The 16292-nt window shown below is 42.9% G+C and overlaps 4 protein-coding genes across 5 annotated transcripts; 2 read left to right on the top strand and 2 right to left on the bottom strand.

The window, feature by feature from the left end:
• Positions 1-1177: 1177 nt before the first annotated feature.
• Positions 1178-2987, top strand: LOC105702412 (very-long-chain enoyl-CoA reductase). Its single transcript, XM_012429964.2, has 5 exons — positions 1178-1307; positions 1390-1437; positions 1787-2097; positions 2195-2604; positions 2744-2987. Exons 1-5 carry the CDS (start codon positions 1302-1304, stop codon positions 2869-2871), a joined length of 903 nt encoding a protein of 300 aa, XP_012285387.1. The 5' UTR covers positions 1178-1301; the 3' UTR covers positions 2872-2987.
• A 39-nt stretch (positions 2988-3026) lies between these two features.
• Positions 3027-7180, bottom strand: LOC105702350 (cilia- and flagella-associated protein 57). The gene is made up of 4 exons (XM_012429849.2): positions 6953-7180; positions 5344-6853; positions 5092-5265; positions 3027-4924 (listed from the first exon to the last, which is right to left on the bottom strand). The coding sequence occupies exons 1-4, from the start codon at positions 7153-7155 to the stop codon at positions 3152-3154; spliced, it is 3660 nt and encodes a 1219-aa protein (XP_012285272.1). The 5' UTR covers positions 7156-7180; the 3' UTR covers positions 3027-3151.
• On the top strand, positions 6794-13294 carry LOC105702410 (leucine-rich repeat-containing protein 49). 2 transcript variants are annotated; one of them, XR_001104291.2, is made up of 10 exons: positions 7187-7802; positions 8096-8256; positions 8340-8975; positions 9046-10295; positions 10388-10761; positions 10849-11088; positions 11184-11208; positions 12478-12691; positions 12834-12992; positions 13170-13294. XR_001104291.2 is itself a non-coding variant. In XM_012429961.2 (8 exons), exons 2-8 carry the CDS (start codon positions 7704-7706, stop codon positions 11385-11387), a joined length of 2964 nt encoding a protein of 987 aa, XP_012285384.1. In that variant the 5' UTR covers positions 6794-6814; positions 7650-7703; the 3' UTR covers positions 11388-12042. The 2 variants fall into 2 exon arrangements, 1 of the variants encoding a protein (XP_012285384.1); XM_012429961.2 differs by lacking the exons at positions 12478-12691; positions 12834-12992; positions 13170-13294 and adding an exon at positions 6794-6814 and having other exon boundaries at positions 7650-7802; positions 11184-12042.
• A 464-nt stretch (positions 13295-13758) lies between these two features.
• On the bottom strand, positions 13759-14931 carry LOC105702414 (doublesex- and mab-3-related transcription factor 1-like). Its single transcript, XM_012429966.2, has one exon. It carries the CDS (start codon positions 14275-14277, stop codon positions 13822-13824), a length of 456 nt encoding a protein of 151 aa, XP_012285389.1. The 5' UTR covers positions 14278-14931; the 3' UTR covers positions 13759-13821.
• Between the last annotated feature and the right edge of the window lie 1361 nt (positions 14932-16292).

Below are 16292 nucleotides of genomic sequence, written 5' to 3'. Positions count from 1 at the left end.
GCCACTAATCTGAAAACGTCCTATTTTTTACTTACAAATTCTTTAAGATATTGCGTTTATACATAATTGTTACACTACAAGGTAAACTAGAAATAGGAAACTGTAACGTCAATTGAACACCAACCCTACACGTTTATATGATAATTTTTATACCTGTTACAACTATTCAACATTAATTGCGATACTTGATATAAGCCACCATACATTTGCAAGATAGGGCCATCTTTAATACGGCAATGTATATTAATAATATATTAACTACCTGCAGTTGACGTTTTTTTTATTCCCCGTGGTTCATGAATACTAACAGCCTCTGGTGAATTCCAAGTTTAAAGGTAATAAACGCTCCGTCGACTGTTAATACGAGTGCACGGAAGCAATGACATGAAACGCAAAATGAAACGCGCAAGCTGAACCGTTAATTATGTAAATGCAATTCTAGACGGTGCGTAATTCTTGCACATATTCGCACAAAGAGTAATTTCGTTCGTTCCAGCCTACGTTTATTAACTATACCGGTGCACTCTAAATAATAACAAGTTTTGTTAAAGAAAAGAAAAGAAGAATTCCTACTTTAGTCGCTCACGTTGTAGAAAGGATGTTAAATAATGGAAATGATACAGCCAGTACCAGATTAACAAGCGCGGGCATATCAATGGATGTTTTTAAATAGGTTTTTTAAAGAAATCCATGACATGTAAATTATTATGAAATCTTTTTTGCGGTGTGTCTCGCAAATGGAGAGGGACAGAGAATAAGAAAAGGAGTTCTCCTTGGCCGTTTCAAGTTCGATGTCGTATGAACGACTACCTTTGCGCTGTCGTCGTTAATATCCGGTCAAAGATCATCTTTTAACTACGCTTCCCAGGGAATTGATTAACCGAGCCATGTAGACTCGTGTATAATGAGGAATTTCTTAAGTAACCCACGAAGGCTACCACTTCCGGTCGGGACTAGTTGACTTCCGTTTGCCGTGAACATCCAAAATCGAGGCATAAGATTTTAATGTCCGGAAAGGTGATTTTATTTTTAACAAGATGCCGAATCCTCGTAAAACTCAAGAGAATCCTTTATTCAATCGTCCTTAGCTTGATACGCGATTATTTCGAGTTATCTCGGGAGTTATTCGCGGAAAAGGGAAATTCTAAATGTCGAATCAATCTACCTTGTGGGCGCCAGTGGCGCCGTCGCGTGGCTGGAAGACGAAACGCTCGGCGAACGGACGAGACATCGTGAAGCGGCTTTCAGACGTTCCTGGGTATTTGTAAAGAAAACTCGACAGTTCTGGCCGCTGAACAACGATGGAGGTATTTATCACGAATGGTTACAAAAATCGCGAGCCTTACGGGGAGAGAATTAAGCCTACTCCTAACTCTGCCTTTCTTGCAGATCGAGGTCGTGTCTGCTGGAACCTCCAAACTCATAACCACCGTGGAGGTAAGCAAACAAAATGTCTTGATTAGGACAGTGCATAATTACTGTAAGTCTCGCTACAACACGCATCCGAAGAGATTGAATTTCGCAAGAACGTCGCCAACCTGACCACTCGCTCTAGAAGTGTTTTCACTGAAGATTACTCTGGGTCTTGATGCACTGATTTAATTCTTTTTTTTTACGCCGGAACAACATGTGTAAATGTAGAGGTCACAAGATAACATGCTGGAAACATTTGTCAGCAGAAGCAACGTCATGAGTTTTGTTATAACATTACTTGAAAGAAATATTAAGTTACGTCGGAGAGACAGGATTTTCAGGCATGGTTTAATTCATCTTCTGTGATTTTTAGGTTACTCCGAGCACTACGATTGGGGAGATTAAGCAAAAATTAAATAAACTGAAGAAAGCTCCATATGTCGAGAGGCAGAGTTTACGATTGGATTCTAAGGGTAAATCCTTGTCCGATTCGGAAACCGTCAAAGGACTGTCGCTCAAAGCTGGTTCCAAGTTGTATTATAGGGATCTTGGACCACAGATCGGGTGGAAAACTGTTTTCCTTGTGGAATATGCCGGTCCTTTAGTCGTATACCTTTGGGTGTACCAAAGACCATGGCTTTTTTACGGCAATGTAGCGGATACAAAATTGGAGCCAGTAGTGCAGTGAGTAGTACTAATTAATTAGTTTTCATCCATGAATAAAACAACATTTACTTCGTCGAACAGTTCTTCTCAACTTCAATAACTATTTGTGTTTTAGCTGGGCAGCGGCTTGCTGGACAATTCATTATGCGAAGCGGTTATTGGAAACTTTGTTTGTTCATCGATTTAGCCATTCCACTATGCCATTAAGAAACCTCTTTAAGAATTGCTCGTACTATTGGCTATTTACAATGTACGTGGCTTACCACGTCAATCATCCATTGTACACAGCCCCTAGCCAATTCCAGTCGATGCTCGGAGCAGCATTATTTGCAATTTCTGAGCTGGGGAATTTAAGTATTCACTTAGCATTAAGGAATTTAAGACCGCCGGGTACAACGGTTAGGAAAATTCCAAAACCAACGTCCAATCCTTTCACGCTGCTGTTTGATCTAGTCTCCTGCCCCAATTATACATACGAAGTCGGCAGTTGGATTGGTTTTACAATAATGACTAAATGTCTTCCAGGTAAATTTGCCTTTAGTAGCGCCGTTCTCATTAATAACAAAACATGTTCATTGACGTAACTAAATTCTTAAGAGATCTTCCTTGAGAGAAAAAATTATTAATAAAAGCTAATCACACTAATTATTGCATTCTATTTCAGCGGGCATATTTACGCTTGCTGGTGCATATCAAATGACAGTATGGGCATTGGGAAAGCACAAAGCGTACAAGAAGGAATTCCACGACTATCCAAAAAGTCGAAAGGCCATCATACCATTTATAATTTAAAAGTACTGTCCAACCCGACAGCTTTATGAGTTTCTTAGCCGGATCTAAAGCTCAGCGAACGTACAACTTTGTTATCGTTGAAATTTTTCATACCTAAATAAATTTGTCAAAATCCACCTGGGCGGAGTAATTATTACTTAACGATTAACAAAACATTACTCGGTAAGTATCACACTATTGAGATACAAATTAGCCTCCCCACGATATAAACAATAAATAGCAAAGATTATCCGATAACTCCATTTTTACATATATACATCAACCCGTACGTACTTGCACATTATAAAAGATTTTTATCCACATTATACTCCTCTGGCGGTAGCTTGTTAAGAAGTCTCTTGATGTCCTCCTTTAACATAATGACCATATGTTGGCATTCTTGCATTTGTGTGCGATAAATCTTTTCCAACTCCTCCTGGCCATGGCAAGCTTTCGCCAGTTTGTTCCTAGCTTCCGCCATTTTAACATCTTTTGTTCCTGGTATCCCCAGAAGATTCTCCATGTCAATAATGCGTTTTTGTGCACGTTTAAGCTCGTCCCTCAAGCCGTTCAATTCCGTTATCAGCACGACGTTTTCCTCCAGGACCTTGTCCAAGCCTTTGTCACCAGGAGACACGCCTCGGAACACCTGCTTCCTCAAGGAAGCCACAGTCCTCTCCAGGTAATCCCTCTGCCTCATGAACTCACACTGAGCATCCAAATCAGCCTTCCGACTCCTCAGGAACTCTTCGTCGTCGCTGTACCTGTGAAATAAATTAATCACCGCAATTTTCAGGGCATGGGGCTCCTGCACGAGTCCCGCCGTGTCCAGAAGATCGATTCGGATCTTCCTCAACAGCAGCTGGTTCCTCTTGTTGCCCTCAACTTCCGCTTGGACCTCTCTACGTGCCGCCGCGAGCTTCTCCCTGAGCTCGAACAACTGCAGCTCCAAACTGACGTTGGTCTTGTGCAAGTTCACCAGCTCCGTCTCCATGTCCTGGATCTTCTCCTTCAAGGCTCCGATCTCCTCGTCGCGAGGGTCTATCTGATTCTTCAGCTCCCGGATCTTGTACTCCAGGACGAACTTGAACTTCTCCAGCTCCTGGTTGTTGCGCTTCAGCTCGTATATCCTCTTCTCCTTGTCCTGGATAGTGCCGTCTCTCTCGTCGATCTCCTTCTTCAAGCCCACGACGTTCTTCTCCAGCTCCTGTATGTTCTTCTGGAACTGGACTTGCTCCCTCTGGAGATGCGAGACTTGCCTCTTCAGCTCGTCCATCTCCTTCTGCCCGGAGACGTACTTGTTGCGCATCACTCCTGCCTCGCCTTTCAGCTTAAGATTGTTCTGCCTCTCCTCGTAGAGCAGCGTCTCGTAGTTCGTCCTTATCTCCACGATTTCCCTATCGGCGTCGTCTTCGATCTGCACCTTCAATTGCTCGTGCACGCGAACCTGGTGAGCCATCTCCTCGTGGGTGTCCTCCAGTTGGGCGTTTTTCTCGTGGATCTGCGCCTCGTATTTTGTCACGGTCTTCTGGAGCTCCTCCTTCCTCATCAACTCCAGCTCTTCCAGTCTCCTCTCGTAATCCTCTCGCATCGCGTTGGTCCTCTCCTCGAATGCCTGGTACTTGTCGTACTCCGTTATCAATTTCGCATCGTAGCTCGCCTCCATCCTCTGCATCGCCTCCTCGTGGCCTGTCTTCATCTTCACGATCTCCACGTTGATGTTGTTCAGCTCGTTCGTCCTGTCTTCCTGGAGTTTGTCGATCTTGTCCCTCAGCTCTTCGATCGCCTCGCAGTATCCCTGATGCACCTCTCGCATCTTATCGTTGTGTTGCACCTCGGTTTGTCGCATTTTGTATGCATGCTCGGTCTCCAATTCTCTCATCCTTGTTGTCAGGTCCTTGATGGTTTGTATCTTCTCTTCCAGGTCGCCCTTCGAGATCAAGACCTCGTTCGTGTAAGGCAGTTCTTTCACCAGCATCGCTGCCTTGCCCTCCGGGAAGTGCACTTTCCAGAAACACATGCTCCCGTCTCGAGAGGTCGATATCATGATCTGCTCGTTATCGGACAAGAGGATCTAAAAAGGAAATAGGACATTTTAATGATACACTCCAATTGTAAGGTTTAAAGGTCCCGCTCGTGGTAATACTAAAGTATCATGATGAAAGAGTGAATCGTTGTAAATAAAGCGATGCGCTTTCCAGGACAGGTCCCTTTAGGAAACCATTTAAAAGAATTACGTACGTGCGTAGTATCGGCAGAATGGTAATGGAAGTCGGAGTACTCCAAGGGGTCTTGAAGAGGGCATTTAAACGACAATATGATCCCACCGGGACACGTGATGAACATCATCAGGTCGTCCTTCCCCATTATCATGGACTTAAACTCCATTCCGGGTATCGAGAATTCACGTAGTATCTGAAAAACGAGGGTAAGTGATAATGATAGAACGTTGATAATTGTTTAGAAAATACAGGAGATTTAAATAAAAATTACCACGCCATCCTTAATCTCCCTGATCGCGTGGTCGGTGGCGAGACAGTAATAAGTTTGCGCGTCGGCGGTCAGGACGATATCGGTAAGGACGATTCCTTTCAGGATGACCTCGGCGACCCGCGACCCGGTGCTCATGTCCCAATCATAAATGGCGCCTTCCTGTCCAATGGTGACCAGCTTGGTGTCCGTCTGGGTCCAGACGATACCCTGGATCCTCCCGGTATGGCCCTTCAAGATGAACCGATTCCGGAACCCGATGGTCGTATAAACCTGAATCAAATTCCCATTAACCGCGGCGAACATGTGCCCGCCGAAGCTGAACTTGACCGTCTTACAGTTCCTGATGGGGAACTCCTGCATGGAGAGGAGATTGTCTATCAGGATGCTCATGAACCGCAACTTATCGCTGAACCCGACCAGGCAGAACAACCCCGTGGGATGCAGAGCGATGGAGCAGATGTCCTCCAGGTACTGCTTCAGCATGACCAGACTCTCCGATTCGTAGTCCCACAATCTCACGGACCTGTCCTCTTGTCCACAGGTCATGAACATGGGCTTCCACGCGCACATGGTCAGCCCGGAAATGGACCCCTGGTGCAGCATCTGGCCCATGATCTTTAAAGACCGGGGCTCCGGGTCCATGTTCAAATCCGGACCCCATAACTTGGCGTAGAACAGCTGGGCCCACCCAGTGGTGACCAACAGCCGATCCGAGCTCAAGTTTGCGTTGATGCAGTTGATTCTGTACAGATTAGGGTTCTCCTGCTTGGAGGCCTGTTCGGGCACCACGTAAACGTTCCTCTTGGTGTACTTGTGGGGACCGTCTCGCTCAAAGACCACCAGGGTCCCGGCTCCGAAGCCAAATGCAAAGCCCCTGTTGAAGGCCACCAGACCCCGGACGTCGTGCTCCCAGAATGCGTCGTCTCCGGCCTCCATGCTGGACTGGGATGCCGTCGTCTGGATCACGTACTCCTCGCGAATCTTCAGGTTCATCAGAGAGATGTCCTGCATCTTGTAGATGTTCTTCAGGTCGCCGTTCTCCAGGTAGAGGATCCTGCCGTCTCGAGTTCCTGCCAGGAGCCTGTCGGTGTTCAGCCAGGTCATCGAGCTCACCAGGATGTTGTCGGCCTTGGCGAAGCCGTAAGGACGCCACACGGATTCGGAGACCGTCAAGAACTTGAAGGCGTAAGGACCACCCATTGCGATGATCCCCGCGTCGCCGGGGTTGCAATGGATCGTTCTCACCAGCGACATGTTGTTCTGAGGATTGCCCACCTTCAGACTTGACTCCATCTTTCCCTTTTCCCAGTTGTAGAAGAGCATCGTCTGGTCCGGCTCGCCGGTCACCGCTGCCAGGTACTTGTTGTCAAAGGTAAAGGAGATGCAACTGAACTTCGTCACTCCTGGCGCTTCGTAGGGGATCCCCAGGAACTTCTTCCTCTTCAAGGTCTGCAGGTCGTAGATAGAGATGGTAGGCTTGTCGCCGATCTCGCAAAGGGCCGCGTATCTCCTTTTGGAATAGAAATCGCACTTAAGTAGAAACATCAGGGAAAAGTCAGGTATTCGATGTATTTAAATCCAAGCCTTGAATTTTTACAAGAATGCTTACTTATTCGGCGTAACGGAGATGATGTTGACGCGATGTTTTTCGGGCAAACGAATTATCCTTTGTCGCCTCTGGACGAAATTGTGAATCGCAAGTGTACTACCGACAGGGTACAGGATGTCGGTGTCGGTGATGTAGTGCGCATTTCCCGAGATGTCTGTCTTCAGACCGAAGAAAACCCTCGACTGCAGGACCGGTATCGCCATTTTGAGATAAAAAATACCTGCAAAGTACCGATAGAAATGTAAAAGTTAAAACGTTCCCACGACTCGTTCGACACGGGAGGATAACCCTAATAAAACGGCGTCATCGTTTCCCTGGCAACGGGCCTTCCATTTGATCTGTCTTTTAGCACATTCAAATTTCCGCGGTCGATACAACAGCGCCACTAGCGGAGAAATCTCACATTAATTTCGTCACTGCTTGAAGCTTTGACTGCATACAGAGTAAGTTGGGAGATTGCTCATGGACAGGATCCACTTTTTTATTTTTCAAGTCATCACAGAGATGCGTTGGGAGCATAGATGAGGATTATAAACGCGATCGCGCAACGCCGCTCGTGAGCAATCTCTTAACTCATCTCTGATCGGAATGCTCTTGCGCGGTAGATAAAACAATCTTTAAAAATGGACGGACGAATCCTGTGGAGATTTACGAGAGTTGCAATGCGCAACGACAAACAAACGAAAATTAATTCCAGCTATTCCAGAATACAGGAGCTGGGTGATCTCTTTGACAACATGACATTACTCAGATGACTTGGCCGACAATTACAAGGACCTGGTTCTATTTGTTGGTTACTTTAGCACTCTTTGGTTATGTGATGCCAATAAGCAATAATAACAGTGGAAGTGTAAGTACACGTAAATTTGAGAATTTATAAACATTTTCAGCTCAGCAACATGATCCGTACATGTGGTCAATATTGCTAATAATTAATGTAAGAGATATATCGTCTAAGTGTCGACAACTATTTATGTCTTTGAGTAAATTTCATGATTATTTAATAATAGCCAACTACTTTCACATATACATAATTTGTTGATGGTAAAGTTAGGAATAAGTTACTGTCCCTTTTAGCGACGTATTGAAGTCGGCATGGGATTTCATTTATCAGATATTAAAAATGAGTATCGTTATTTCTAGGCTAAGAAGTTGAATTTTAATATCAGGGGTAAATCAGCAACTGCTCATGAAGAAATAAATGAAAGGGATAATCAGTTTTTAACAATCGCACCCGCATTACCAATATTGCCCGGTGCTCCGATCCCTCAGAAATTAGCAAAACGGTCTTATAGCTCTCTTAGGTAATATGAACATTAATGTCAGAGAAACATTGCTTTTGTATTTGGTCACATTGACAGTTATAATAGATATTTTTTTAAAATAGTTGTACATCCAATTTCAACGTCGAGGATGCCGAAGTTGGGGGCTGTGACGTCGTCACACTGCAACATGCGGGAGAAAGTAGAACAGTGGTGGCCACGCGTTCTCCAGAAGAGCGGGAAAAGAATCCTGACAGAATATGTCTTGACAGACGAGGGCTCACAACTTTTCCCAGTATAGTAGGGGAGACTAAATTAAGATTAATGTCTCTCCAGCACAACCTGCTAACTAAAATCGATGGAAAGCATTTTTCTCAACTGAAGAAACTTGTCTTTCTTGATCTGTACGATAATCAAATAGAGAAAGTGTGCAATATTGACCCGCTAGAAAATTTAAGGGTACTTCTGATAGGAAAGAATAGAATTAAGAAAATAGAGGGCCTACAAAAGTTATGCAAGTTAGAAGTTTTAGATTTACACGGAAATCAGATTGGGCAAATAACAGGTTTGGAAAATCTGGCTTCGTTAAAGGTGTTGAATCTGGCTGGGAATAACATTAAAATCATTGGACAGAATGACTTTCAAGGCTTGACATCACTGAAGGAATTAAATGTCAGGCGTAACAAAATTAAGAAATTACTTGGCTTCGGAGAGACACCGCAATTGCAAAAACTGTATCTTAGTAACAATGACGTCCAGAAGTGAGTATAATTACTTGACTTTTAAATGCAATCTAAATGTACAAAGTAGTAAAATCTGACTTTCTTTCAGAATCGAGGACATGAATAGTTTAGCAAAAGCCTTGCAAATTAGAGAAGTATCCATCGATGGCAATCCTGTCACTCTGAGTCCGAATTGTGTATCTTTCTTGGTGGCTTATTTGCCAAATCTGCAAGTTCTGTCAACTATGCAGGTAAGCGAACAGCTACGCAGAGCTGCTGCAGCCTGGAGGACGACGAAGGAACAGTCGAGCTCTGCCTTTTTGGATCTGAGTACACAAGTTAGTGTAAATGTCTTACGCGAAGAAGTGATATCAAATGCAAAGACAAACTGGGAACTACTGAGATCGCAAACCAAATGTTTAGTTGGCGGCACAGGCAAGGCTAGTAACATTAAAAGTGATCGCATCAGAGGTCTTAACCTGCAAAACTCGAACAAACTTGACACCGTTAAGCTAAAGAGCTTGGACAAAGCAATGTGTAAAGGTTTTGGAAGCTTGACTTCCATAAATGAGAATGCAGAAATGAAAAAGATTTTATTTAAAAAGAGAAGCAACTCCAGTGATAACATGTTCGCAGGCAATGATGTGTGTAATGTGAATCCTTTGGAATTTAAACTACCGCCAATATTAGTTCCTATTATAAATAATTTAACTGAAAACAAAGGCAACGCTGGTATAGGCAATAGCAAAGACAGATTGCTCTTCATCGATGGTGAAGAGAGTACAACAGACTCCGATCTGGAGAGTTCTGAGAGTCACGAGAGTTTGAAGAGTAATTTAAGAAACCACTTAATCAATTCCAATAATCACTTCTCAGGAGATAAAAATGGTTCAGTAAAGAACAAGACCTCTGAAGCCCATCCCTCCGTCAGGAAGTTTCAAAATGAGGGTCCAAACATGATGTGCTTCAACAAGAGTAGTAAAGTACCTGCCAATAGTTCCAGCCCGAGAAGACAGCCTTTGTCTAAAAATTTAAAGCCATTTTACGATTACGAAGGTCGAACTGACTGCCAATCTAGCGCAGTTGGCAGTCTGTCATCGTTCCACTCCTCCAGTTCGAAGACCAGCAGTGTTGACAGTTGCAAGTCGTTTCTCAGTGACTCCACTGGATCTTTGGGACTTCAGGCTACAGAAGACACGACCCAGTTGTCTGAAAGTGATAAAATTAAAGAGAAGGTGCAGTTAAAAAGAGTGGTACACTATAAGAGTAACAGAGCTGCCACTGCTCGAGCTAAACACAGAGCTGTGCCACCGCCAAGTCCTCCACCGCAGCCGCCTCCACCAAGAGAGAGAGAACAAGGTATAAACTTTAAGGATTTTTAATCTCAACCTCTCATCACTTCCTTTATTCCGAACTGGAACGTAATTCATTTTTTAATGATTTATTTACAGGTGGTGATTATTTAGTAGAAATAGTTGGACGATGTCTAAATGTCTACGGGCAAGGAGCACTGCGATTCATTGACAGACCTTGGAATACCTCAAAAGCCAATGACGTTAACGTGGTCAAATTTAACTATGTGCAATTCAATGGTGTAGCCACCGTACTAAATAAATTAAAACACAGATTCCCTAATGCGGAACACTTCATCTTTAAAGAGACCAACATTAGTCATCTGGGTCAGATTAATGCTCTGGCTGAGGTACAAGGTTTGTCGAGTATTCGAATAGAAGCGGAAGGTAATCCAATCATATCGAAGGATTGGAAGATGTATGCCATTTTTCGCCTGGCTCATTGGGGATTGAAGGCCATCAATGGGAAAGAGGTAAATCTCTAATAAATTACAATATTTATGCTCCATTCATTTGATATAGATTTCTGTTCTGTAACCGATGAATATAATTTGTATTAGATAACCGAACAAGAAATAGAACTAGCCAACGAAGAGTACTCCGGGTTAACAGACATCGTCATGTGGTCACTGCCAGAATCGCTTCTGCAACCTCTTCTTCAAAGGCTTCATTTGGAAAAGGCTCAGAAACAGAACGGGGAACAAATTACTGCCAAACAGTTTTTATTTAACTGCGACCCGGCTTTGAGGAACGTCGTCGCCAAAGAAGCTCTACAATGGCGACGAGGAAACGTCACGCAAGTAAGTCGATAGTTCATTATATTCAGTTATTAATTTAACAACCCAAAAGGGGCAGATCAACCTAAAGGTTGATTCATGCTACGATAATGTTTCAGGAGGATCTTATTTGGAGGCACAAAGGTAAAGTACATCTGTCGAGTTTAATCGATGTTACTATCGACGCGATAGAGAAGCTACAAATATTAGAAAAAGAATGGCCCAGCATCTTGCACGAGATCGTACGCGACACTTTGGTGGATTATACCGACATGAACGCGTACATGAAACGTTGCATTTCAATGCTTGATATGGATAAATAGTGCACATTCCCTTAGGCAATCTAGGAGTAATTGAAATTCGGCGCAGGTCCTTTTGTCTCAAGTGATGTTCGATTTCATACGTGTACAAAATAATCCAACGCAATCGCCTCCGGTACCGTTAGGACATGTAATTAAACAGATTTGTTTGCAACCATTTTAGGAGATAGCAATCATTAAAGAGGTAGATAATAAATATTGACGAGGATTGGAAACGAAATGGCATGCAAGTATGAGAGTACAGCTAACGTTCTGATTTTAGTAATTCTGTATATTAACCACTAAACCTGAGTACTTGTAATTCATGACTATGCCAATTCATCACTCGCAGAAGTGTGATAATCGATGATTAATCGCATCGCTAGTTAGGGTACACTTTCGCTCAATTGAACTGTACAAAACGAGTTTACGGAGTCTTCAAAGTTGTTACTGTTTTTGTAATAAATGAGTTTATCATCGTGTTGCAGTGCAATAAAATGGATCATTGTCCGATCGAGCAGTCGAGCGCGACCTCGTCCTCTTTCTAAAACGTCTTATACTTGGATATGTTTGATGCAAACCTTGAAATAATTACCAAACTACTCCGCAACAATGTTATGAACTATTTACAGTGAGTGATGTAAGCGCCGAAATAAGAATACAACTTCTTTAATACGGATAATCGATTATTCAGGCTGTGATGATCCTGATATCCTATCGCAGTAATTTCATGAAAGAAATTTCATTATATTACAACCGACATTAAAATATCACTTCGAAGAAGGTATCCTGCGCTGTGTTATATATTTTCAAGAAAATTAGATAGAGTGTCTTCGTTGAAGTGAAAGTATTTTTATAAAAATATACCACAGGCACAGTCGAAGGACTTCCTATCCGAAGTGATTACATGAATCAGTTCGACAGTCTCTCCGTCTATAAAATTCATAATTCTAATCGCATATCCTTATCAACAGAATAATATGATAGATATATCTAAGATCAGTCGCAATTACAGTGTACAGTAGAGGAGCAAAATGTTAATGTTTATCAGCGTCATTTTCTCCCGATGAGGGACTCCACGCTGAATGGCAATGGAGGTTTCTTATCGATGCAGGGATTACTATTATCAACGGGCATTTCCTGCGCATCCGAGGCTGCTCTGAAGAAATTGCTTACATTCGAGTTTGAAGTTCGATAATCCGGAAGGCAACTGTACCAAGGAATACCCGGATAGGCCGGACAAAATTGTTGGATCCCAGTCAAAGTGTCTACACGTCGTTTCCGGTCGCACTCCACGGATGACAATGGTCCCAGCAATCTACCGTCTGGTATAACTGGAAAAAATCCAAATAGACAAAATTAAAATAATTTCCTTTATTCAATGTGACATTCCTAGCGACTAACTTGATCGCAAGAATTTTTTCGTCGCGATGTATATATATCTATGAGTGAACGAATTTCTTTTTCCAGGTGAAATAAATCAGAATATTGTCAAAATTCTATTCTAAGTGTCGCGAGACTCAGCCAACGTAAAATCTCCGCAGTTTATTAGTAAGGGGCAAGACATGAACGATTGGCAATTACATCTCGATCAGAACTCATTACCGAGGCCTAATTTATCGTTCAATAGTAAGTATTAAACGTTATACCTAATCGCATCCCAACAAATCGCTCAATCAATATTCGGGAATGTCCTTTGAATACTTAACATGGCTCGATACTCATTAAATGCAATTTCCCTACTATTTCAATGGAACTTTATACCCCGATTATGAACATCTATATAACGTTACGTTCTATTTGCAGGGAGAAGTATATACGAGAAGGAATCGGGTTTAATCGGAAATGGTGGTTTCGTCCATGATACGATTCCTTCAAGCGAACGCTTTCCAGGTGGCTCGAGAGGAACGAATTCGCCCCGAACAGCTGAGAGCAAGGCTCGTCGCCTTTTATGATTTCCGGAGTCGCAGAACCCCTTTGAAACCCGAGGAAACTCGCAGGAGTCGGGAATAACAGAGTTTTCCGCTCCCTTCCGGAAAACGATACCGCGCTCTGTATCATTCGAGTGGACAAGGGCGAAGAGGAGAAACGGAGCGAAGCAATATGGCGGCGCAGAAGAGATGCACCTCGCAGCCGTAAAGTTATTTCAGTCCCATTGTGTGTATCTACCGAAGGCTCGGGACGTTTAAACAAAATTTCACATCCCTCGTCGAGAACTGCGCAAACCAACGAAAGCGCTCGAGAGGGTTTGCGAAATCCAGCGATTCGGGGAACCCCGCAACACTTTAAGGCGATATCAAAGTGGTACCCGAGGAATCGAATCGTTTGCGAAACTTTTCTCCTAGCTGGGTGGAATTTCACGAGTATCAAGACCTTCCTTAGAGCTTACATTTTATCGTGGCGTAATTTAAAACGATTATATAGGGGATGACCCTTTCATGTCGCCTTAGATTTTATATTACAATGACTGCCTACAGGCGTTTTGCAGGCTCGGGACTGCGTTCAGGCTTTGGAAATCCTGGGTGACGCTGATCCTGGTCTGCGTGAGATGCAGCTGATGCCTCTGGAAGTTCCTCAGCCTCCTTTGATAGGCGACCGTGGCTCGTTGCTGGGAGTTTACTGGAGGCTGCTCGTTCCCCACCACCGAGGGTGTCAAGAGGGCATCAGGAACACAATTCCCTAGTGCCTGTTGCTGCCTACGCAATGCTACTTGGGCAGCCATTACGCGTTGTCTTTCGACCACCAACAAGCAACATGGACATCGGCAATCCTTCCAAGCGCAGGACCTCTTGTGACCTTTCAGACTGGAAATGATGCCATGATTCCGGCACCTCGCACATTTCGGACTTCTCAGCCGATTCTCCATACTAGGGGACTGACTGGAACTTCTTTCACCTCCCTGGTCCGTTTTCATGACACCGACTTCCTGCCTCGATTCTCCCTGGAGCTGGAAAATAATCCATTGCTAACTTTATCTGTACTATCATTGTTAAGGGGATGTGAAAGTGGCGTCAAAGAGGTCTCGTTTATGAAACTTTTCTTTTAACTGGGCCCATCGAATCGCTTCAAAGTTTGCAACGTGAGTATGGAGGCTGTGAGGAAGGTCCTGTCGTCCATACAATTTACATTCTTACAAAATTTGTTTATACGCATTTGTTTTAATTCTGTATTAAGAAGGACATTTCATGGGGGTCAGGACCTTCCTTATAGCCTCCACATTCACGTTGTAAGGTTTGCGCAGTTATGTCCAAGTAACGCAAGCCGGTTTGAAGTGTCTCGCTGTACAAAGATAGACTTCTATAAAACGAGGAGAACGACGAAGAAAGCCCTTTCCCCTAGCTAGCTTAGCTTCGGAGAAAACGGTTTGTCACGAGCCTTTGAATGGCACCTCGCTCATCTCACCGAAAGGACGCGCAAGTAACGCGCACATAGACACTGTTACAAATGCAGACCTGGGTAACGCATCATTCTCTATTTTAAATGCAATGCGGAAAACGATTTTCCCTTTCACAGTTCAAGGGGACGGTTTTTAAACCATTTTGCATTCCCTATTAAAGGGATTTATTTTAAACAGTTTATCCAGCTTTGGTTAGATGACACTTTCCTCGGTAATGAGACTGCGTAAACTCAAATGACATGTTCTGAATTTAATCTGCCAATTTGAATGGGAACTTTTGTTAAACTCGCATCCGCGAAATCGCTTTCTTGTGACGTCCTTTGGCGTTAAAAATCCGTTAACAATTTCTGTGTACGTATGTGGTACGTAGTGCGTGAATATCGCCGGTTGAATTGAATCGAGATGAAGCCTCAAGTTATGTATAGAGCTTGGAAAATATTGTGTTGCACTCTGCGGTGCCGTAATCGACTCTTGCCGATCAAACCACAGACTAGTATCAGTGGGTTACATCAATGTTGGGTATTTTAAGATCGGATTCAATAGTTACAACTGGGCATACGTAACGATTAAACGATAAACTTACAGTCTCAGTATTGCTTCCCTTTAGAAGCAACATGCTTAATTATGGACTGATGGAAAATCCAGGGAAATTTACGTAGGATTTTCACACACTGATGTTCTCACGTAGAAAAACGTGAAACGGAAAGATTACGAATCGGACAATGTATAAATACATATAACGTTGTATATTAAATGTAACATTGTGTTATATTTAATTAAACGAATTATTTTAATTTAAAATATCTTGATAATACAATTAATTAAAATGAATTATCAAGATATTTCTTTGGTTCAAGGAATTATTTCCTTCCAACGTAACGTAATTACCTCGAGGTCGTTACTTCTCGCGAAGCGAATTATTCCTTTATACGGGAACTAGGATTCTTTAACAACAATTACAATTGTCATTTCACATTTGATACACTATCGAAATCTACGTTACTAAATCTCAGAAACGCTGCGTTACGTTATCGCTTAGAAACGCGCTCGTTAACTGAAACGCAAATGAGTTCCCCGAGAACAGTTACAAGATTATTATTTCTTCCTGCGAGGAGGAGGTAACGCGTTATCTCCTCCTACCGAATTATAACATATTTTTAGCCCTCACAGCCTCTCCATTGGCTCGGATCTTACGGAGGCCCCGCCATGTGTATACAGAACGAGCCAATGGACCGGTGCTCCGATTTTATCCTCAACTCTTAAGAAGAGGGAAACTACGAGTATCAGTAGGCAACATACGTATATACACATGTACACCCTAAGAAAAAAAAATAATCCATTGAAACAAGGAAATATTTCTTAGAATAGTACCAAAGAAATACCGATTTCATTGAAGGAATAATTATTTAGCCCAAATAAGTTACCAAAATTCCGCAGAACCGTCGCATCCAATTCATCCGAGTTGATTTCAGGGAAATAATTGTCCTCTGAATGAACAAAATATTTCTCTGATTCAATGGGATTTTTTTTTT

Source organism: Orussus abietinus, unplaced genomic scaffold (assembly GCF_000612105.2).
Source record: "Orussus abietinus isolate OABI.00-Male unplaced genomic scaffold, Oabi_2.0 scaffold17, whole genome shotgun sequence".
Classification (NCBI taxonomy): Eukaryota; Metazoa; Arthropoda; class Insecta; order Hymenoptera; family Orussidae; genus Orussus; species Orussus abietinus.
The sequence above is the reverse complement of the archived record's forward strand: the minus strand, read 5'-3'. Positions and strand labels throughout refer to the sequence as shown.